This window comes from Rhinolophus hipposideros (genome assembly GCF_964194185.1).
Source record: "Rhinolophus hipposideros genome assembly, chromosome: 2".
NCBI lineage: Eukaryota > Metazoa > Chordata > Mammalia > Chiroptera > Rhinolophidae > Rhinolophus > Rhinolophus hipposideros.
In genome coordinates, this window is record NC_138048.1 from 106,499,002 (window position 1) to 106,523,438 (window position 24,437).

Below are 24,437 nucleotides of genomic sequence, written 5' to 3' on the forward strand. Positions count from 1 at the left end.
GCACATTTCACTTCCTCATGTATTCAACTTCCTACTTAATGGATCCACTTGTTTGTCTAACGTATATTTCAACCTCCACACTTCAAAAGCCAGATTCTGAGTTTCTTCCCTTAAACTGTTTCACTGCATCTTTTGCCAAGCCCTGTTAATGGCAACACAGTGCCTTCCATTGCTCACCTCAATTTCGGAGTCATCCTTTCATCTTTATTTCTCTCTCACCCACATCCAATCCGTTAGGAAATCCTACTGAATAGACCTTAAAAATACACCCAGTATCTGCGTTCCACTTACCGCCTCCACTGCCATCTCCCTGGTTCAAGCCCCTCTGCCTCTCAGCTGGGTGAACTTTGGGTTAGCTCACCTGCTTTTCCCTTCTTGCCCTTTATCATAATTCTCCACACAGAATTAAGAAGTACCATTTTAAAACCTAAGTCAGGCCATGTGACTTCTGCTTACATTCATCTGATAAATCCTTCCATATACTCAGAGTACTTATCACCCAAGCCTTGGAGTATTAGGTCCTACGTGAAATCACCCCCCGATTCTGACCTCACCCCTTATTACTTCGCCCCTGTTCACTCTGGCCCAGCCTCACCAGCCGCTCTACCATTTGCTTTCAGAGACACACTTCTGACTGTTTTTGTTCTATCTATTCTCTTTGCCTAGAATGTTCTGTCCCCGGATATCTGTTTGTCTATCTGATACCATCTTCTATCTTTATGTCCTTTCTCAAATCTCACCTTCTCAAGAACCCTTCCCTGAGCACCCTGTTAAATGCTGCAAATCCCAAATCCCAACAACAACCCCACTCACCAGCCATTTCTCACCAGACAGCTATAATGAAAGAATACACAAAATGATCCATCCTCCCTCTTTCACGTGGCAGTCCTTGCATAGGAACCAAAGAGGTTTTTATTGCATAATATATGCTTAAAAGAAAAAAACTCCTGAAAATAAAACTATTTGACTAAATTGTTTCCTAAAATCATATACTGGTTATAAGAGCCAACAAATTTTCCTTTCAGGCATAAGCTAGTTTGAGTTGGTTTCTGTAACTTAAAATTAAAAGGATAAGATTAATGCACTGATTTATGCTGGTATAGAAATTATTAAGAATAAAAGTCAAGTGACGTTACGAGAATGTGGGCAGCGAGGTGGTCTCCTTGAGTTCTCCTCCGGAACTTACCACAAACTGAATATCTATACCCGTCAAAGGACTCTCTGCTCATTACACAGAACAGCTATGAGGCTCGTACGACGATTACTTGAAGGTGGGCAAACTGAGCGAGCAGGGGAAGAGGGGAGGGAGAGGGGGGGAGGCATGGCCCACATCCGCAGCTGCAGAGACGCAGGGGGTCCCAGGACAGAACAGAGACCACAAGAGCCAGGAGGTGGGCTCTTTCCCTGAGTCTCACAGCTGATCTCTCCTGCTGAGAGAGCAGCATATCCAGCGTTTGAGGCAGTAACCTCAGCTGAGACCTCCAGCTGGGCCCTAGGTTGGACAAAGGAAGTAAACACCATACCTATGCCCCGCCCCCAACTCTCCCAATCCTACCCACTCCCCTTCCAGAGACTCAAGCTGGTCCCTGAACTGAAGAGTAGTCTCAATTACAGAGGAGCTGTAGTGCTCAGGACCTGGAAAAAGCTGCTTTGCAACTGTGACCTAAGGAAGAGTCTGGGAAGAGTGTGACACTGCTGGGCTGGGAGACAGCAGACACCTCCCTTCCCAGCCCCCACCTTTCCTGGGCCGCTGCTGCAGCAGGACAATTACAGCTGCCGAGATACATGCAGGGGTTAACCGCAGGGGGCAGAGGCAGCTCTGGGCTTTCAGCAGCTCAGAAATCTCAAGCCCTCCACACCCCCCAAAGGAAGAAGTGCCCTAAGACTCAGGAGACCTGTGCACAGGGCAGAAGCCCACGTCCCAGTGGCTGGTTGTGGTGCTCTCAGTGCGCGTATGTGCGGGAGAGAGAAGAAACTGCACTGACTTTGTAGAAAGTACCAACCACACCTCAGAGCCCCACTCATCTAGAACTGCAGTGCCAGTGTCACTCTGGGCACCAGATGGCCAGATCCGCTTCCACAAGACATAGAGGACTCTTTGTACAGCAGAGGTCAACCTGGAGATTGTCTGGTGGGCTGAAGTCAAGACTGGCACTGCTTTTTTTCTTTTCTTTTTTTGTACTACTATCATTTTTAGCATATATTATTTCTCTCTCTCTCTCTCTCTCTCTCTCTCTCTCTCTCTTTCTCTCTCTCTCTCTCTCTCTCTCTCTCTCTCTCTCTCTCTCTTTCCCCTTTCTTTCTTTTTTTCTTTTTTCTCTTCCTTGCCCTACTTTTCCTCTCTCTTACCATTTTTCTGTATTGATATTTTTTTTTTGTATTTTTGACATTTTTGCATGAGTTGAGTGTGGGTTATCAGTTGTTTTTACATGTGAGTATATTTATTTTTTTCTTTGTTGTTTTTGTTGTTGCTTGTTGATTTATTTTGTTCTGAAATTACCCTACACCAGGGGCCTACAACATACCCAGAGGCCAACTCCAGACAAAACCAGAGTATTACTAGGTCTGACCTACAAGTGACACACACAGAGGGAATTCCCTACAGTCACAAGAGTTCATAGGGGCCAAGCCTTATCTGGGTCATCAACCCTCACACAGCAGATCATCCACTGAGGGCATAGCTAATGCTCACAACTAGACAGCCTAGGAAGCAATCCCACCTACTGACAAGCCAAAAACAATTATAGCTCATTTTTAACAGGAGAATACACACAACACAAGGGTCACCTTTGGAGCACACGCACAGGAGAATAAGGAAGTGCTGCAAGTCAAATATAAAGGACATATACTACATAAGATAACCCAACAAAGACCAAGAACCCTAGGGGATCCACCTACTACATTGAAGCAAACACAGAGAGTCATCAGAATGGGAAAACAAAGAAACATGTCCCAAATAAAAGAGCAGAAGAAACCTCCAGAACTGGAACTAAATAAAATAGAGGTACCCAACTTATCAGAGACAGAGTTCAAAACACGGATGATAAGAATGTTTAAGGAGCTTAGTGACGACATAAGGAAAGATAGAGTAATCATAAAGAACAATCAGTTAGAACTAAAAAATACAATAACTGAAATAAAGAACACACTTGAAGAAATTACCCTCAGGTTAAATGAGGCAGAGGATCGAATCATGAATTAGAAGACAAGTTAGCAGAGATCACCCAAGCGGAACAACAGAAAGAAAAAAAGAATGCAAAACGATGAAAATGGTGTAGAGACCTCTGGGATAACATCAAGCGCAACAACAGGCACATCATAGGAATACCAGAAGGTGAAGAGAGAGAGCAAGGGATCGAGAACATATTTGAAGTAATAATGACCGAAAACTTCCCTAACCTGGTGAAGGATACTGACATACAAGCACAGGAAGTACAGAGAGTTCCAACCAGGATGAACCCAAACAGGCTCACACCAAGACACACTATAGTTACAATGGCAAAGGTCAAAGATAAAGAGAGAATCCTAAAAGCAGCAAGAAAAGACAGTGGGTTACATACAAGGGAACTCCTATATGACTATAAAATGACTTTTCTACAGAAACTATGCAGCCCAGAAGAGAGTGGCAGGAGGTATTCAAAGTGATAAAAAAAAACGAAGGCCTGCAACCTAGATTGCTTTATCCAGCAAGGCTATTATTTAAAATTGAAGGAGAGATAAAGAGCTTTCCAGAAAAGAATAAGCTAATGGACTACATTACCACCAATCCAGAAGTGCAGGAAATGTTAAAAGGGCTTCTGTAAGCAGAGGAAAGATGAAAACAATCTAACTACAAATAACAAAATAGCAATTACCTATCAATAATCACTTTAAATGTAAATGGATTAAATGCTCCAATCAAAAGACATAGAGTGGCTGAGTGGATAAGAAAATAAGACCCTTCCACATGCTGCATACTAGAGAATCACCTCAGATCAAAAGACACACACAGGCTGAAAATGAAGTGTTGGAGTAAGATATTTCATGCAAATGGAAATGAGAAAAATTCTGGAGTAGCAATACTTATACCTGACAGAATAGACTTTAAAATGAAGAATATATTAAAAGACAAAGACGGGCACTACTTAATAATAAAGGGATCGGTTCAACAAGGGGATATAACCCTAGTAAACATCGATGCCCCCAACATAGGAGCACCTAAATATATAAAACAGATATTGACTGACATAAAGACAGAGATCAACAGTAACACTATCATAGTAGGGGACTTCAACACACCTCTGACAAGGGACTGGTCTTCCAGAAGGAAAATAAATGTGGAAACAGCAGCCTTAAAAGACACACTGGACCATCAGGTGTAATCGATATTTTCAGAGTATTTCACCCCAAAGCTGCAGAATACACGTTCTTCTCAAGTCCACATGGAACAATTTCCAAGATAGACCACATGTTAGGCTACAAAACAAGTCTTGATAAATTTAAGAAAATTGAAATCATACAAATTGTCTTCTCTGACCACAGCACTATGAAATTAGAAATCAATTACAGAAAAAAAAACTGGAAGACACACATATACATGGAGGCTGAATAACATGTTTTTAAATAATGAATGGGTCAACAATGAGATCAAAGAAAAAGTCAAAAGATATCTCGAGACAAATGAAAATGAAAACACAATGACCCAAAATCTATGGGATGCAATGAAATCAGTCCTAAGAAGGAAATTCATAGCAATGCAGGCCTACCTAAAGAATCAAGAAAAATCACAAATCAACAGTTGATCCTTACACTTAAATCACCTGGAAAAAGAACAGCAAAATAAGCCCAAAAGGAGTACAAGAAGGGAGATAATAAAGGTCAGAGAATAAATAAATGAAATAAAGAACAAAAAAAACAATCCAAAAGATCAATGAATCCCAGAGTCGTTTTTTTGAGAAGATAAACAAAATCAACAAATCTTTAGCGTAACTCATCCAAAAAACAAAAACAAAAAGAGAGCGAGGACCCAAATAAATCAAAATCATAAAAGAAAGAGAAGTGCCAACAAACCCCACAGAAATACAAAAAATAAAAATAAAAAGAAATTACTGTGAGCAACTATATGCCAACAAATTTGACAATCTGGAAGAAATGGACAATTATCTAGAAGCATGCAACCTTCCAAGGCTAACTCAAAAAGAAACAGAAAACCTGAATAGAGTGATTACTACCAAGGAAACTGAATCAGTAATCAACAAGCTCCCAACAAAAAAAGCCCTGGATGAGATCACTTTATAGGTGAATTTTACAAAACATTCAAAAAAGAATTATCACCTATTCTCCTTAAATTATTCCAAAAATTCAAAAGAAGGGAAGGCTCCCAAATACTTTCTACAAGGCCACTATTACCCTGATCCCAAAATCAGACAAAGACATTACAAAAAAAGAAAACTACAGGCCAATATCCCTAATGAACATAGATGCAAAAATCCTCAACAAAATATTAGCAAACAGAATTCAGCAATACATTAAAAACATCATACACCACGATCAAGTGGGATTCATCTCTGGTATGCAAGCATGGTTCAACATCCGCAAATCAATTAATGTGATACACCACATTAACAAAATGAAAAATAAAAATCATATGATCATATCAATACATGCAGAAAAAGCATTTCACAAAATCCAGCAGTTATTTATGATAAAAACTCTTAAGAAAGTGGGAATAGAGGAACCATATCTCAACATAATAAAGGCCATATATGATAAACCCACAACTAACATCATACTCAATGGGGAAAAGCTAAGATCATTCCCCTTAAAATCAGGAACGAACAAGGCAAGGTTGCCCACTTTTTCCACTTCTATTCAACATAGTTCTGGAACAGCAATCAGAATCAGCAATCAGAAAAGAAAAAAAAAAAGGCAACAGCAATCAGAAAAGAAAAAAAAAGGCATCAAAATTGGTAAGGAGGAAGTAAAACTGTCATTACATGCAGATGACATGATACTATATATAGAGAACCCTAAAGACTACACCAAAAAACTATTAGAACTGATAAATGAATTTAGTAAAGTAATAGTATACAAAATTAATATTCAGAAATCAGTTGCATTTGTATATACTAATAATAAAATATCAGAAGGAGAAATTAAGAAAACAGACCCATTTACAATTGCTTCAAAGAGTAAAAGTACCTAGGAATAAATTTAACCAAAGACGTAAAAGACTTGTACTCAGAAAACTATAAGATACTGAAGAGAGAAATTAAAGAAGATACAAATAGATGGAAACACATACCATGCTCATGGATGGGAAGAATTAATATCGTTAAAATGTCCATACTGCCTAAGGCAATATACAGATTCAATGCAATTCCTATCAAACTACCATGGACGTTTTTCACAGGAATAGAACATATAATCCTAAAATTTATATGGGACCATAAAAGACCCTGGATAGCCTCAGCATTCTTGAGAAATAAGAACAAAGTGGGAGGTATCACGATACCTGACACCAAATTATAGTACAAAGCTACAATAATCAAAACAGCATGATACTGGCATAAAAACAGACATATAGATCAATGGAACAGAATAGAGAGCTCAGAAATAAATCCATACCTATATGGCCGTTTAATCTATGACAATGGAATCAAGAATTTACATTGAGGTAAAGACAGTCTATTCAATAAATGGTGCTGGGAAAAGTGAACAGACACATTCAAAAAAATGAAGCTGGACCACCTCCTTACACAACATATAAGAATAAGTTCAAAATGGATTAAGTACATTTAAGTAAGACCTGAAACCATAAAACTCCTAGAAGAATATATAAGAAGAAAGTTTACAGACATTACCCGGAGTAAGATTTTTATTGATATATCCCCTTGGGCAAGGGAAGTAAGAGGAAAAAATAAATATGTGGGATTCCATCAAACAAAACGTTTTTTCACAGCCAAGGGAACCATCAATAAAACAAAAAGGGATCCTACTGAATGGGAGAAGATATTTGCCAATGATATATCCGATAAGGGGTTAATATCCAAAATTTATTAAAAACCTCACTCAACTCACTCCCAAAAAACAAACAACCAAATTAACAAATAGGCAGAGGACATGAAGAGACATTTTTCTAAAAAGGACATACAGATGGCAGACATATGAAGGAACGCTCAACCTCACTAATCATTAAAGAAATGCAAATAAAAACCACAATGAGATACCACCTCACCCCAGTCAAAATGGCTATCATCAATAAATCAACAGACAAGTGCTGGCGAGGATGTGGAGGAAAAGGAACCCTTGTGCACTGTTGTGGGATTGCAGATTGGTGCAGCCACTATGGAAATCAGTATGGAGGTATCTCAAAAAACTGAAAATGGAACTAATTTATGACCGAGCAATTCCACTCCTAGGTATCCAAGGAATCCAAAACTTTAATTCAAAAAAATTTATGCACCCCTATGTTTATTGCAGGACTATACACAATAGCCAAGACATGAAAACAACCGAAATGCCCATCGGTAGACGACTGGATTAAGAAACTGTGGTACATTTATACAATGGAGTATTATGCAGCTATAAAGAAGAATGAAATCTTACCATCTGCAACAATATGGATGGACCTAGAGAACATTATACTAAGTGAAATAAGTCAGACAGAGAAAGACAAATACCATATGATCTCACTTATATGTGGAATCTAAAGAAAAGAATAAATGAACAAACTAATCAGAAACAGCCTCAGAGGTATAGAGGAAAAACTGAGGGTTGCTAGATGAGGGAGAGGTGGGGATGAGGGAGAAAGTGAGGGGATTAGAAAACACAATCGGTAACCACAAGATTGCCATGAGGATACAAAAGTCAGGTTGGGGAATATAGTCAGTAATGTAAAGATTTTGTAGGGTATCTGATGGATACTTGTCTTATTAGGGAGTCCACTTCAGGGATGATGTAAATGCCTGATCACTGCACTGTACACCTGAAGCTGAAGCTGAACAATAATGAATGTCAACTATAATTTTATGTATATATGGTCACAAGAATTGAAGTACAGCATAGAAAATAGAGACAGTGGAAATGTAATGGCTGTATGCGATGTCAGAGGGGGAGTAGTTAGGGGAAGGGCATTATCACTTTTTGAGGGATATAAATGATAAATGTCTAACTATTACATTGTTTTGTACACTTTAATAAAAACAATTAAGGACAACAACAAAAAAAAGAGAATAAAAGTAAATGATTTAAATGGCCCTTGAGTTCATGCCTCCTAAAGGTGAGTTCCATCTTTTTTTTTAAAAAGAGGCTCGTTGAGCTTTTTGCTTAAGCAAGCACACAGGTACTTTACTTGAGACAACCCTCCTGCTCAGTAGGCAGCAGTCATGCTTTGTGCATTTTTCCTATTTTGTTACACAAAACACAGAACATTAAAAATGACATGAATTCAAGGGTCAAGATTTATTAAAATTATTATTTTCTGTCTTTATCAAATGTCCTTAAATGAAACTGGTTTTAAAAACAACTGACTGTGTGTGACGGTTAATAATACAATGACTACTAGCACATTTTGGTGTCATTACTGTGATTCATGCTAAGGCCCCAGCAGTCTTACCCACAATTACTTTTGTGCATCTGTGCAAATGTTGAAACAATAAGAAAGGCAAATAACATTTTAGTATTATATGAAAATGGTTTTCTTGCCAACCCCCTAAAATGGTCTCAGGGATCCCCTGGGGTCTTGAAACTACATTTTAAAAACACGTATTCTAGTGATAAATATTTCATTTATGTCTAATATTTGACCACTATGAATGATGAATGTAATGAACTTCTTTATGTATTGGCCTTCGTCTGTTTTTAAGAGTATTTCTTTTGGAAAAATTGCCAAAAGTTTGGCCTTCGGATAAATAGACATAAATATTTTAATTTCAATTTTTTTTTTTTTAGAAAAAGAAAGATACATATTTTAGAATTATGCATCAGACCACTACATCATCAAGTCAATGGTGTACTTCTTTTTTTCTACATTAATATGAACAACACATGTCCTCTGGAACACCAAGCCAAAACTATACGCAAAGAAAGCTGTACTGACCACAGTTCTGGTGAAAATGCAGTCATAAAGAGAACAGAACATGTCGTGTACTCCATCATTTCTCAGTCTTTATAACTAAGGGATAGCCTATCTTATTCTAAATATGCAGATTCTTGGATTCTCACACTCCTAATCATTGGTGCAGTGAAATGGTTAGGCTAAATAACAAGGTGCTGTGTGGGGACAGAGAGGGGAACAGACTTACCTTTGACTGTCACGTGGACACTCTGGCTGGTGGAGAGTTGTGGTTGAACCAGAACATTGCACGTGTACTCTCCCTCGTCAACTTCCTTTTGCACATCTGAGAGTTTTAGAGTTCCATTGTTCTCAAACGCCACTTGGCGGTGGTTAAAAGGAAGCAGGTTAGAGTTCTTATACCATTTGATGGAGTAATATGGATAGCCAATCACACGACAGTGAATGTATGTGTCTCGCCCTGCTATTGCTGTGATATTTTTCATTGGTCGAATACTTGCAGGCCCTGGAGAGACACAAAGAAACTCTTGAAAATAATTTAAGGGTACATCTTATGTGAGGAAATGGGTACACTTTTCTTTGAGTTAAAAATGTAGATTATTTTCATGTAAGGACATTGTTTTCAATTAAACAAATTTCTCTGCATTTGGCATTTTCTCGAAAACATTTTTCCTTTTAGTTTCTTAGCTTTCAAATGAATTGAAAGAATGTTAAATACTTTCATTATCGAGTACTTCTATTAAAATTATTATTATTATATGATAAAACGTAATTTAGTCCATAAAAATAACTAGTCTGCACTGAATAAGCATGCTCTTTCAGTGAAAACACTGGTAGCAATTTAATTGTTTAACTCTCTCTGTAAATAGATTATGAAGATGGAGGTTATGCCATGTCGCACCATGAATGTAAGTTAAAATACCATGTCCATGAAGGTTTACCATGAATGTAGTAGAACAGAAGAAGAGGAGGAAGGAAAGAGCATGCAGAGCATAAACCAGCAGAGGGACGATCAAGTGGACACATCTAAGAGTAAAACAGGAGAACAAGCTGACTAAAAAAACCGAAATGCCATTTCCAAGATTATGCCCATCAGTGCCATTCTTGAGTAGTAAGGAAGGGGTAGGCAATGGGAAGGAACTGTTAATCCGTTTGGACATTCCAAGACCCAGCTCAGTGCATGCAGAAACCTTCTTCTCCACTACAATGGGTTATGTGTGTTTTTTTGAGGAGCTGATTTGACAAGCACCTCTTACGTTTATTCGAGCCTGGTACAAGACGACTCCGGCCGAGTTGTTGGCAGTGCAGCGGTAGACGCCCCCATCCCGGACCTGAGAGCTGGAGATGTTCAGGTAGCTGACCACGTTCCCCTCTGACGTGATCATCTGGCTGATGCGGTGACTGCCGCCCTTGAGAATGGGGTCGTCGTCCAGGGTCCACGTGATTGTGGGCAATGGAGTTCCCTTCACATTGCACATGAGGGAAACTGGTTCTGCTGGACTCACCACCTTTTCACTAAAGGCAGAAATAATTTTGGGAGTTCCATCTGCAGGAAGACAAATTATGGAAGGAAGTGGCACATACAAATAATTAAACAACTTCCAAGTACATGAATTTGTCAGTTGCTTAAAGAAATTACAAGAGAAAAAAACAATTTTGCTCAGTTTACTAACATATTTACCATTTATCCTGGTGTTTATGCCTGCAGATCTGAGTTTTAATTTTAGGTCATTTCTTTCATGCTGAATGAGGTTATTTACCATTTCCTAATGTGCAGGTCTTCTGGCATCATATTTTTTGAGCTTTTTTTTTAAATTGAAAATGGCTTTAATTTGCCTTAATTTGTAAAGACTATTTTTGATAGAAATAGAATTCTAGATTGACAGGGTGTTTTTTTTTTTTTTAATCCTGTCCAACATTTTAAAGATGTTGCTCAATTGTCTACTGTTCTCCAAAATACCTGATGAGGAGTCATCCATCATTTGCTTTAATAGCTCCCTTTGTGTAATATTTTTCCTCCCTCAGAATTATATGATTTTTCTATTTAGCTTTGGTATTCAGCAACTTGACTGTGATGTGCTTGCCTGTGATTTTCTCTTTGTATTTATTCTTCTTGGGGTTGCTGAGTTTCTTGGATCTGTAACTTTATTTTTTATACCAAATTTTGGTAATTTGTGGCCATTATTTCTTCACATATTTTTCTTCCACATTCTCTGTCTCCTAATTTTCTGGGCCTCCAATTATATGTATATCAGAACATAGGATAAATGTCCCACATATCACTGAGACTCTGCTAATTTTCTTTGAAGTTTTCTTTCTCTCTGTGCTTCAGATTGGATAATTTATTTAATACTTCTTCAAGTTCACCATCCTTTCTTCTTCATTCTCCAATTTTCCATTAAAGCCAATATAGTGATTTTTCTTTTATTGGTTCCTTTTTATACTTTTCACTTCTCTGCTGGTCTTCCCATGTGTTCATTAATTATGCACAAATTTTCCTTTAAGTTATTGAACATATTTTAAACAGCAGCTTTAAAGTTTTTGTCTGCTAATTCTAATGTCTGGATGCTCTTAGGGTCTGCTTCTATTGCCTATTTTATCTTTTGACTTTTGGTCACAGTATGGTTTTTTAATTTTTTCCTTTTTGGGGGGACTGTCTAGTTATTTTTATGGTATACTTGGATTCTCCTTCTGCAAATCACATTTTTGCAGTTCAGGTGTGAACCAAGTTTTCCAAATAAATTTATTTCATATTTCAGGACTCACCACTGTTATTTCCTCTTCCCTGTAATCTCCATTCACCTCCTTCAATTTACAGGAGTTTGACATCCCAGACCTCTGTCTTCCTATACCTCAATCCCATCAGATATCAGTTTTCTGGTCTCCTTCTTATGTTCTAGTTTATTTCCCCCCCACCTTCTTATGTTTCTAGTTTATGAAGAATGTCCTCAGGAGAAATGTGGTATCAACATAGATATCACTAATCTTTTCCACTTCTTTCAAGGGCCAAATCCTTCTGCCTACTTTTGGGTGTATTTTTAGTGGCAGCATATAGTTTTGTTTTTCCCAAAGTTCATAATTTTTATGTTCTTGCAGGTTAGTCTGATATATGTTATTCTATCATTTCTAGAACCTGTTTTCATTCTTTTTTATTATTCCATTTTCCGGTTATTCTGGCTTGATCTTGAACCTATAATTATTAGATTTATAATTATTAATTTCTTTGGCCTCATAGGAAATACTCCCAGATTCTGCATTATATCCATAGTATTGTGAGGTTTTACAATTTATATTAATCCATAGCTATTTCAGTGGAAATAATAGGAGTTTATATCTGAGGATACTAGTTAGACACCCTTTTAAAGCAGATACTAGATATCTATTTGTAATTCCATCTCTCCTCTCTTTTGCTACATTAGCACTACCATCTCTCAGAAGAAGAAAAAATAAAGCCAAGCTTCTTGTCCTGAATGGAAACTGACATGCAGCAAATACATCTGTGAGTATTCTCAGTGTGCTCCTCTACCCTCTTTTTTTTATTCAAGTGACAGGCTTTTTTGGAGATGAAAGCAGACATTAATTTCCCAGTGAGACCTGAGTGTCTTTGAAATATTTCTTGCTGTCATTCTCTGATAACCTGAACTCTTTCGACATCATTATGGATTATCAATATGCTCTTTAGGTTTTCTTTGTCACAGGAGATGGTTGCCAAGGTAACTAGGCCTAGAAAGGTAATCTCTCCCTTTTCAACAAAGCATCTGAAAATAATGACTATGTGAGGACTACAGTGCATCATCATTAACAAACCAGTTCAGTACAAATTGATTACTTTCTGCGCTTAATTATTATGTGGAACACAGTGTCGGGCATTTAATACGAGTACCGTGCCTTCAGCTAATTTCATGTCTGCTTTAAAAAACTCATTGTCTGCAAGTAAATGCTTGAATCAAAATAGGAATGTCGTTCTAAGCCTGCTTCTTTTCAAAAATTGGCTAAGTTTAAAAAAGTAATAATAGTAATATCCACTTAGCCCTAAGGCATATTAAACTTATTTCCATATATAAATGGATTTTATTTTCTCTCCCTTTAGGCTACATGAAAGTCTGTAATTACTTTAATCAATGGCTAACAGAGAATTCTTAAATTATACATGAAGACACAATTTCCAACAAGACACACAAATACACGGATAAAAACTAGTTCAATTATCTGGTGATAAACATATGTCTCGCTTGAATGTTACCTTAACAGCTTCTTTCCCTGGCTGATGAATAAGCTTGAAGATGCAAGTAGGCAGTAGACAGTTAAATTAAAAACAAACAAACAAACAAACAAAAAACAGAACCTACCTAAAACCTATCATAAACCCCAAGGTTATTCTTCAAGAATTCCATTCCCCGAAATCTGTGAATATTTTGACCCAACCAAGGACAACACTAACAAATCAAATGCCATGTTTTCACCGAGAACTATATTGAAATATTGCCCTGCATTTTGCCTCTAAAATTGTGTTTCTCAATGGGGGGCTATTCTGCCCCACAGCGGGCATTTGGCAGTGTCTGGAGACATTTTTTGGTTGTCACAAATTGTAGGGAGGTGCTACTAGCATCTATTGGGTAGAGGCCAGAGATGTTGCTAAATATCCTGCAGTGCATAGAACAGCCCTCCAAACAGAGCATTACTGAGAAACCCTGGTCTAGGGGATAGTAGTGTCAGATCAGTTTCAAGTTTCAGATGTCTATATTCTGACAAGCATCTTTAAGCATGTGAGTGGGCAATGTATGTTACCTAATGTATGTTACTTAAGTTTATGTTAATGACATTATTTATGTTACGTCTGTCATATACAATTTTCATGTCATCAGAATTTATTCTTTTATTTGCTGGATTTATCTTGAAAAATTAGGTAGAGTTATTAGCTGGCCCAACAGACAGAAGTCTGAGAGCCCGGAGTTAGCAGCACTGCTCCCCCTTATCCTTCTGTTTGCGTGCTGTGGGTTGGGGTTCTCTTTCAGCCGAACCCTATAACAGACCCACTGACCTTCGAGGACCACCTGCACATAGTCTTGAGCGGACAGCTTATCCTTGCGCACAAAGCACTGGTACGCGCCCCCGTCACTTTTGACCATGTGATCCATTATAAGGTTTTCGTGGTTCATCCCTGTGATCCTCACATTTTTTCCAGGGTTGAGGATTTCACCGTTTCGGTACCAGGAGAGTTCCTGGTCCTCACTTCCTGTCACGCTGCAGGACAAGGAAACCTGGCTACCCACGCTGCTTTTAACTTTCCTGGGGCTGATGGTAGCTTTCAGTGGCTCTGGAGATTTGGGTAAGAGAAAAGAGAAGGTAAAAACATCATAGATGTCGGTATCATTTCAACAATGTACTGGACTTTTGACAAGGCAAATGCATCATTGGGAGCCTATTCCGCAAGTTCATGTTGGGAGTTATTTCAGGGAGCTCCATTTTGTTTAGGAGTACCCTTTTTGCTGTTTTTATGTTTTATTTTGTTTTGTTTTCTGGCCTTCTTTCTCTTTGTAGCAAACAGACTATTCTAGGTCAAATTGCTTTCTCATTGAGTATATATGAGTATTAACCCACAGACAATAAGAAATGCAACATGTTAGTTACCAGTAAAGACAGAAATGTCTGAATGTTTAAAGCCAATTTGCCTTGTCTCAAGGTAGCACTGGTGAGTTTACTCTAGGCCATTCTCGCACACACATATACTCACATCGCTTATGTGGCTTAACCACGGCCAATAACACACAGCTGTAAGAAAACACCTTGACATTAAAATTTGTGACCATAAACAGTGTTGCTGGTTGTTTTTTTTTCTTTAAAATGAGTCTCACTGGTTTGGACAGGGTTGGAACTCTCATCCTTGACTTCCTACATTTTCATTCAACAAACCCAATTCAAGGTAGCAAGGATTCATTGAACATCTACTATATGCCAAGGATGGGGTTAAACTCCCAGGGAAGACAAAGATGAATGACATTTTTGGTGCAACTAGCATGTGCACTGAAGTTGCCAAACATCTTTTGTATGTTGTCAGTGTTCCCATAGTCCTGAAAGCTTTGTATTATCATCTCTATTTTGCAGAAGAGGAAACAGTTATTCAGAAAGATCAATTAACTTCACCAAATCCACTCAAAACGTAAATGGCCAAAAAAAAAACACAACCCCAAAACAGTTTTTTTCCCCTGGGGATTCCTGACATTTTATGTCACCACACTGTGAGGTCTTTGGTTCTAAGGATTTCAGAGTTCTAGATGGATAAGGCAAATATGAGAATGAATATAGTAACCAAAAACCATATTAGAAACAGACAGTATGTGGAAGGGGAGCAATAGGAAGTGCTCAGATATCGAGGATGGGTAGAACTGAAGCCAGCGGGCATCACAGAGACTGGGGACTGCATGGATTAGAGCATGGTGCACACCCATACCTCAGGAAGACTTTCTGACCAGTTTGGATGCAGTAGGAGGGTCTCTGAAGGGGAATGGGGGAGAGTAATTACAAAGGCAGTCTGAGACAAGATTGCAAAGAGCCTCTAGATTTTGGAATGAAATCAGAGGAAACTAAAGAAAGCTTCCTAGAATTTTTTTGTGAGTGCTATAGTCGAACATATTTTTCAGAGTATTGACTGACCATATTGTCAGGAAAGGGGCATTGGTCAGGAACTGGTCAGGAAAGGGGCATTGCAAATTTCTAGTTGAGGCACCATTAAGACTCTATCTGAGACAGGGCAGAGGTGGAGAGCCCAGGTGAGAAACACTAAGATTACATCTCTAGGACTTGGGAGGATTTGTATGTAGAAAGGAAAGGCTTAAAGATGAGCCAGGATTTAAAGTTTGCATTTGAAGGGTCCGTGGGGGAAGGTATATTGAATAAGGACAGCCATTTACAAGATGAAATGGTGGAGAGTTCCATTCGTGATACTGTTCTTTGGAAGCGCCAGCTAAACAGCTAATATAAAATTTGGAGACATGCTCCTTTGAAAGGAAGCTGAGCCCACACATACAGATTCAGGGCTATTTTCAGAAAGGAGGGATTTGAAGTCATAAGGATAAAAGAGAGCATCAAAGGAAAAGAGAAGAGATTGAAGAGAAGAGGGCTCTCATCCAGAACCCAAGAAAATGCTTTTCATCTAGAGAAGAGAGAAAAAACAAAGGAGCAGTCAGAAGGGAGGATGGGAACATTCGAGAAGTATTTGAGAACTTGTCGAAAAGTGTCAGAAGACTACAAGGATGAAAAGCTACTGTCAGAAATAAAACTTTTCCACAACTTTTAAAATATAGATAGTGATTAATGCCTTTACAGAGAGAGCAGCAAAATACATGAACTGAGTAGAAGATAGGAAGGGAACAGTGGCTGTCTCTGGAGATGGGGCATGTCCTTGACTTGGAAAGATGGGAAGTTTTAGACACTCTAGTATTTGAAAACCATCTTCCATGTGGAGAGAGCAATATGACTTGCAATCAGGAAAGGAATTGGTTTGTACAGGGAATAGGAGGAAGTTGATTTGGCAGGTATAGATTTATTTGAAGCAAAACTATGGGAAACAGGAGCAGACAGGTTCAGCTGAGATACTTTCTATACTATCCTAAGATATAAACTTGATTCAACAGAAAGTAGGGAGCCATGAAAGATGCCTTAACACAGAAGAGATTTTGAGCCTGTAGGAATAATTCTTATCAGCTGTTCAGTGTTGTCTTATTTCACACAATGTTCTTTAGCTATAGAAATATAACTGTGCAGGCACTATCTTCCATTTCTTTGTAACTCCAGTCCAAGCAAGCTATAGTGATATTTGCAGGACTCACCCTGGGCAGCTGGATCCAGGAAGTCACTGGGATATTTACTTTAAATATATTTTCTTGGGCTAGTATCGTGCTAAAGTAGTCTACACTCAGGGTGACACTGAAGAGGCATTTCCATAAACAGGTATGGGGCTGGAAAAAAGCCAGGGTAAGGAAATGCCTCCCTTTTCAGTGTCACACTCTTGTGACTCAGTTTGTTCAGTTCAGGTCATCAAATTTTACACACACACACACACACACACACACACACACACACACACACATATACCAGGGGTGCCGAAAAATACACATTGTAAGGGATGTTAACACTTTAGTCAATGTTGCTCAAGCAGTAGTTCGCCGTAATCAGAAATGTCTGGACGCTGATGGTAACCACTTTGAGCACCTCTTATAATCACAGAAGTCAAACGTGACTTGTATTCATCTTTTGTTATCAGTATATATTGAGTATTACAATTTTAATACAGTTTTCCTTTCTTAAAATGCATATACATTTTTTGGTGCTATATCTATATCTGTATCTATATCTATATATCTATATCTATATCTATATCTATATCTATATCTATATCTATATCTATATCTATATCTATATCTATATCTATCTCTCTATCTATCTATTTATCTATCTATCTATCTATCTATCTATCTATCTATCTATCTATGGCAGTATATTGGCAACTAAGAATGCCCTATTTTGACCAAAGTTCTGCCACTCAGTTCTGACCACGTGATCCTGAGTAACTCACTTTGATTTGGCTTCTGCATGAGGACAAATGAGTGTGTTTGACTAGATGAGAGTGCCCCCCTGCGATCACATCCCTTCTACCTGTGAGTCCTTCTTCAGCATCCTTCTCCACACATTCCTCAAGACGGTCACCACAGATCACCTGCAGATAAAATATTGCCACCATACTTGGGCCATATAGACTAAATAGTCTATAATATTGAGCCCAGGTCCAATATTTGAATAATTACAGCCCTAGATTTCTGCTGATTATAGCCCTATTTAGGAATTTAAAGCAGCATCTGGAAACACGCCAAGGACACCCACTTTAATCGGGTTGTGTATGACAGCACAATCCTGCCCATCTTCCTCTGTCAGTTTTCAGAGAGGCTGACCATTCTGAATTCACAGCTACTTAATGTTCTTAGAACCGTATCCTATGGCCTAATGGAAATCTTGGAGGCCTGGGGATGGGGATCAGACAGACCTGAATTCAATCCTAAACCCTAAACTCCCCAGCTGTATAACCTTTAGCAATTTGAGCATTAATTTCCACATTTGCAAAATAGGGCTGATATTGATTTCAGCCAGACTGCTGTGATAGTCAATAGAATGCTACAGAGAAAGCCCAGAGATCGGCTTGTGACAAGAACTCCATCAGTGGCAGCCAACATCACCATTGCAAGTTACCATCCAACTTACGTTTCACGTACAGGTGGCCTATCACCTTAGCAGTTCCATATCTGTTGGACACTTCACACACATAGCTGCCTGAGTCTGAGGGACGAGTGTTCTCAATGAGCAGCCCCGTCACAGTCTTCTGGAACCTTCCAGAAAGTTCCAGTGGCATGTTGTCTTTCAGCCAGCGGTAATCTGGCTCAGGGTGCCCAAGCGCTTTGCAAGGCAGCTCCACACGCTGTCCTGCCATGGCTTTGCGATGATCGAACCCATCCAGTATGGATGGGGCTGAGTTCGCTGGATCTGCAGAAGAAAGAAAAACTTCGGTATGGTGAAGGAGGAGCTGAAATGGTCATTTAGAATCATAGGGCGTTGTGCATAATATAAATTCTGTATGTCATACCAACCATTGATACACATCTTTAAGGTTTTGCATTAGAACAGAAAGGAAGTCCTACTTATATAAAGTTCTTCTGCTCAGAATTTCTAAAACGGTTCTCCTGATTTTCATTCCCTACTAAATAACTGAAAACACCAGAATCAGCACTCTTCAAACAGGAACTGGGCCAAGAATTGGGTTGTCTTATAACCAAGCAATGTTCAACTTCCCGTTCAAAAGAGCAACCGTGGCAGAAATAGTGTTCAACGTTAGTAAACCTTACGTCACAAAAAAGAGTTTTACACATAGTTATGAAATCTGACCATGTCCCATATATTTATTTCACAGATATCGTTGGAACCCCAAGTCTGGAACCCACAGAGTTTGCCATGGTGACACAGTGGTGAACAAGGCAGGCAAGGACCCCCTCGGAGAGCCTATGTTCCTGGTATGTGTGGGGCGGCGGGCAATGTGTGAGTCAACAGACACAGAGATTTTAGCGTGTAGTAAGTTCTTTGAAGGAAATGAAAGCGGGTGACAATAGAGTGAGTAAAGGTGGAGTGAGGGGCGTCAGGATGGGTCTTCACGGACAGTTTCTCTGAGATGATATCTGAGGTGACATGAGAAGGAATGAAGACAATCAAGATATGGCATCGAATGATTAAAACAAAAAAGAAACTTCTAGATCATCAATTATGACATGGGCCTTTTTAGAAAAGCTACAAACAATGGATGATTAGCCATTTCGACCAAATCATGTTTGGCCTGTATTATATAAGATGTGATCAAACAATAGGGTGAATGTTTAAATTAAAAAAAAAAATTATTACAGTAAAAGGGATATTGCCATTAATCCCGCTCAGAATTCTCTCCCTCACTTCAAACACACTTATCCCATCGTTCTTGCCCCTTTCTGAAGCAGTTCTGGAAGGCCTCTTTTGTGAGTGTCTTCAGTTGTGCTGTCGTGGCTGCCTCGATGTCCTGAATCATTTTGACTTTGGGAAGAGCCAGAAGTCACATGTTCCCAGATCCAGTGAATAAAGTGGAGGAGGACACATCGTGATGTTTTTATTTGATAGAAATTGCCATATACCAGAAGCGATGTGTGACACGGAGCATTGTCATGATGGAGGATGATTTATAGCACACTTGAAAACACACCTTCTCTCAACCGTAGCTCACACATGACTGACTTTTGCACTGAACAAGCACACAGAAGTGGGCTCCTGAAGCCTGAAACCTTCTTCTCTTTGCCTTACTCAGGAAAGCACTAAGGATGTTTTGACCCACCTTCAGTAAACCCAAAAATAAAGTTCTGGATATCCTCTCTCTCATGCAGTAAGAACCATCTGGCAAGATCTCTTTAAAATGCCGTGATTCTCTCGTCAGCCACTAGGGGCAGTTAGCAGGCACAGATGGAAACAGGATGAAATGATTGCGCTGGAACTGCTGCTGCTGGGACTGCTGAGCAATCATAGAGATAAAGTCCTCGACAAACCTGCAGCTCTTTTCATGTCCCTGGTGCCTTCTGAGAACAGTGAGAATGTGATCATGGGATATGACGAGGGGACCTAAATCGTTTCCTAAGGAATTTGTGATCGGGTTTCCAGGACTCTTCTGAAGTTCCGTCATTCATTAACTGAAGGATTCTGTATTCCATAATTATAGTCACACATGTGATAGATGTGGGGCTCCAGAGAACGAGAGACATAGAAAGCCCACAACAGCAGGTACGTAGTCCTTGCCAGCAAAGACCTATTGGTTCATTCCACCTCCTGAAGGAAATTACGCACAAACTTCACAAAGTGTTGTTTTGAAGAACAAGTTACTTTCTTAGGGTAAATAGTTACAAAATATGTCATACTCTACTCCTTAGAGTAGGAGGTAGGATTAGGGTAGGAGAAGGTGACACAAACAAGTTGTCACCCTCCTTGGGCAGGGTGTCTAATAAATCTTTTTGCAGGATGAGCCCACAATTTCAGGAAACAAAAGGTTCTCACTTCTGATTCTAGTCATAAAAAAATCAATACCCAGTGATTGACCTTAAACATGTTGTATTCTGCCTAAAATTAATTGTTGATAGACATTTCTCAAATATGGTTAAGATAGTGCTGTATTATTCTAATGACTTTTTACAAAGAATGAATGGGACAATTGACTATTCATATCGAAAAGAATTTTGTACCTCAGCTCAGACCACCTACAAAAATCACCTCAAAATGGATCATAGATCTAAATATCAGAGCTAAAACTACAAAACTTTTAGAAGAAAAGATTGGAAAAAAATCTTCGTGATCTTGGATTTGACAAGAGTTCTTAGTCACAAAACAAAAAACACAAGTGTCAAACAAATCAATATATTAAACTTCATCTAAATGAAAATACTTTAAACTTTCAATGACACCATTAAGAAAGGAAAAATAAAATAAGCAACATACTGGGAATACCTATTTGCAAATGATATTTCTGATAAGGACTTACACCGAAAAATATAAAGAATCCTTACAATTCTATAATAAAAAGAAATAATCAAATCAAAAGTGGGCAAAAATTTGAATAGATATGTCACCAAAGAAGGTGCACAGATAACTAACAAGCACATAGAAAAATGCTCAGCATCATGGGTCCCTAGAGTGATGCAAATTACAACCAGAATGAGATACTACTTCAGACCCGCTAGGTTGGCTGGATTAAAAACACAGTCACAAGTGCTGGCAAAGATGTGGAGAAGAGACTGGTTGGTGGGCATATAAAATGGGCACACATTGTTGATGGGCATATAAAATGGTGCAGACCCTTTGGAAAACAGTTTGGCAATTTCTTAAAATGTTGAACTTCAATTTATCATAAGGCCTAAAAGTTCTACTCCTATCCATCTACCCTAGTCAAATGAAAACCTATGTTTAGTCAAAGACTTGTACACAAATGTCCAGAGCACACTTATTCATAATAGTCAAAAAAGTGGAAACAATCTCAATGTCCATCATTTAATGAATCGATTAACAAAATGTGTGTGTGTATGTGTATACCGTGTGTGTGTGTGTGTATATATAGATAGATATAGGTATACCTATAGATAGATATCTATCTATCTACCATGTTTCCCCCAAAATAAAACCTAGTCGGACCATCAGCTGATGCATCTTTTGGAGCAAAATTTAATATAAAACCTGGTATTATATTATATTATATTATATTATATTATATTATATTATATATTATATATTATATTATATACCTGGTCTTATATTAAAATAAGACCCTATATTATATTATACCTGGTCTTATATTAAAATAAGACTGGGTCTTATATTAATTTTGGTCCAAAAGACACATTAGAGCTTATGATCTGGTTAGGTCTTATTTTCGGGGAAACGTGGTATCTATATCTAAAATGGTATCTATATATGTATATATATGAGAGAAAGAGAGAGAGAGAGAGAGAGAGAGAATAGAGTATATGTAGTATGGATACAGAGGGTGCCAAAAATGTGTACATAATTGAAGAAAGGAAAAACTATTAAAATTGTAATACTCAATATATACTGATAACAAAAGTATACATCAAGTCATATGTATACATTTTTTGGCACCCCCACATAAATAATGTATATATATAATATATATATTTATGTATATATATATATACACACTATATATGTATGTATATATGTAGTATGTGTGATGTACACAAGCACACACAATGGAATACTATTTACCAATAAAAAGAGCAATTACTGATACATGTTAACAACATGAATGAATCTCAAAAGATTATGCTAAATAAAGAAGCCTCATACGAAGCCACATATTATATGATTCAACTTATATAAAATATGCAGAAAATGCAAATCTAGAGAGAATAACAGTAGATTAGTGGTTGACTGGAGTTGGGATGGAAATTTGAATTGACTGCAAATGAGCAGCAGGGATGTTTTCGGATGATGGAATTGTTCTAAAATTGAATTATAGTGATGATTGCACAACTCTATATTTTACTGAAATCATTGAATTGAACACTTAAAATGGGCAAAGTTTATAGTTTGTAATTAAATCTCAATAAAGCTGTTTTACAAAAAAAGAAATGGAGATTTCTTTTATATTTTAAATACACTATTTAAGCAATGTTTGGGACAAGCTCTCATGGGAATATTTGGTCATATATAGAAATAGTATTACCAAACAGCACTGTATTTATATTCAAATGTTTTACCTACATTTTAAAAATGTAGCACTTTTATTCAAATGTTTTACCTACATTTAAAAAAAGTTTTTATCATAAAATTTGCAAACTCACACAAAAGTAGACCAAAAAATATAATGCATTCAATATATCCATCACCCACACTTAATAGGCATTAACATTTTTTGATCCTTCATCTATTTCTCTATAGTCTTTGTTTTTGGTGCTAACATACTTGAGTCGAATCAGAACCGATGTTGTATTAGTAGTATGCTTCTCTATGAAACATAGTAAGTTTCCTTATATAACCCCAATGCCAATATCACACAATAGTAATAATAATCTCTTGATGTCATTTATTATCTACTTCATATTAATTTTTTACTGGTGAGCTAAAAAAAGGCCCATTATACTATTATTATTTACAATTCAGCTAATTAAATCAGGACTGTTCTACAGTTGACATTTTGTTCCTGTCTCATGAGTCTCTTTAATCCAAAACAGATTCTCCTTCTTTTTTTTCAACAGTCAAAAAACAGTCTCACGTCTTTGACTGTTGAAGAAACCAGGAGAGGAATCTTACAAGAAATCCCACATTCTGATTTTGTTTCTTCAGAGTGTCATTTAAATTGTTCCTCTATTGCCATTTTTCTTATAAACTGAAATGAAGTTCTAATGGACCAGTTAGATCAGGTCCGACCTTTTTTCTTCCTCTTTGCATCCATATAATGTGTGGCTTTCCCACACTTAGTGTTGAATTGATCAGCAAGTTCATGTGATACTGTTTGTCTTAATTAGTTACTTTATTAAGGGTTGAAAATGTCAATATTCTAATTTTCTTCTTTCCTTCACATTTAGTAGATGTAAATATTCTATATGTAAAAACTTAGCTTCCTGAACTAGAGTTATTTGGATATCTTGAAATATAGCAGCTGTAGGAAAGACAGGGAGAATTTTTAGTTGGTGCCCTAGTTACTGTTATGTATACCAATGAGATTCTTACTATTGCTTTTGTTAATATTAAATGTATATGTAAGTATTAGGTTGGTGCAAAAGTAATTATGGTTTAAAAGGTTAAAAAAATTGCAAAAAACACAAAAATTACTTTTGCACCAACTTAATATATACTGTATGTATACATATGTACATAGGTTTATATGTGTGTGTTTATGTGTTGTTTCCCCGAAAATACGACCTAGCCAGACAATCAGCTCTAATGCATCTATTGGGGCAAAAATTAATATAAGACCCGGTCTTATTTTACTATAAGATCGGGTCTTATAATATAATATAATATAATATAATATAATATAATACAATACTGGGTGTTATACTAATTTTTGCTCCAAAAGACACATTAGAGCTGATTGTCTGGCTAGGTCTTATTTTCGGGGAAACAGGGTATATACATAAAAGAAAATGAAATATATATACATATAAACATATATATGTACATAAAAAGCTTATATATATATATAAACATAATGAGCTCAAGAGTTTTAAAAATACGTATATATCACTCAAATGCAATCTTTTCTTTTTTAATACAAGTCCACAGAATCAGATTGGCAAACCTATGTAGTTTCACT

At 37.6% G+C, this 24,437-nt stretch overlaps 1 protein-coding gene across 2 annotated transcripts in view; it reads right to left on the reverse strand.

Moving 5' to 3' along the window:
• Positions 1 to 24,437, reverse strand: part of DSCAM (DS cell adhesion molecule) — a 656,085-nt gene that overhangs the window by 240,411 nt on the left and 391,237 nt on the right. For both annotated transcript variants that reach the window (XM_081078404.1, XM_081078403.1), the window contains exons 5-8: positions 18,311 to 18,589; positions 14,097 to 14,372; positions 10,305 to 10,601; positions 9,285 to 9,560 (exon numbers count right to left, since the gene is read on the reverse strand). In XM_081078404.1, the coding sequence (XP_080934530.1) occupies positions 9,285 to 9,560; positions 10,305 to 10,601; positions 14,097 to 14,372; positions 18,311 to 18,589 (1,128 nt within the window). The remainder of the gene's footprint in view (positions 1 to 9,284; positions 9,561 to 10,304; positions 10,602 to 14,096; positions 14,373 to 18,310; positions 18,590 to 24,437) is intronic.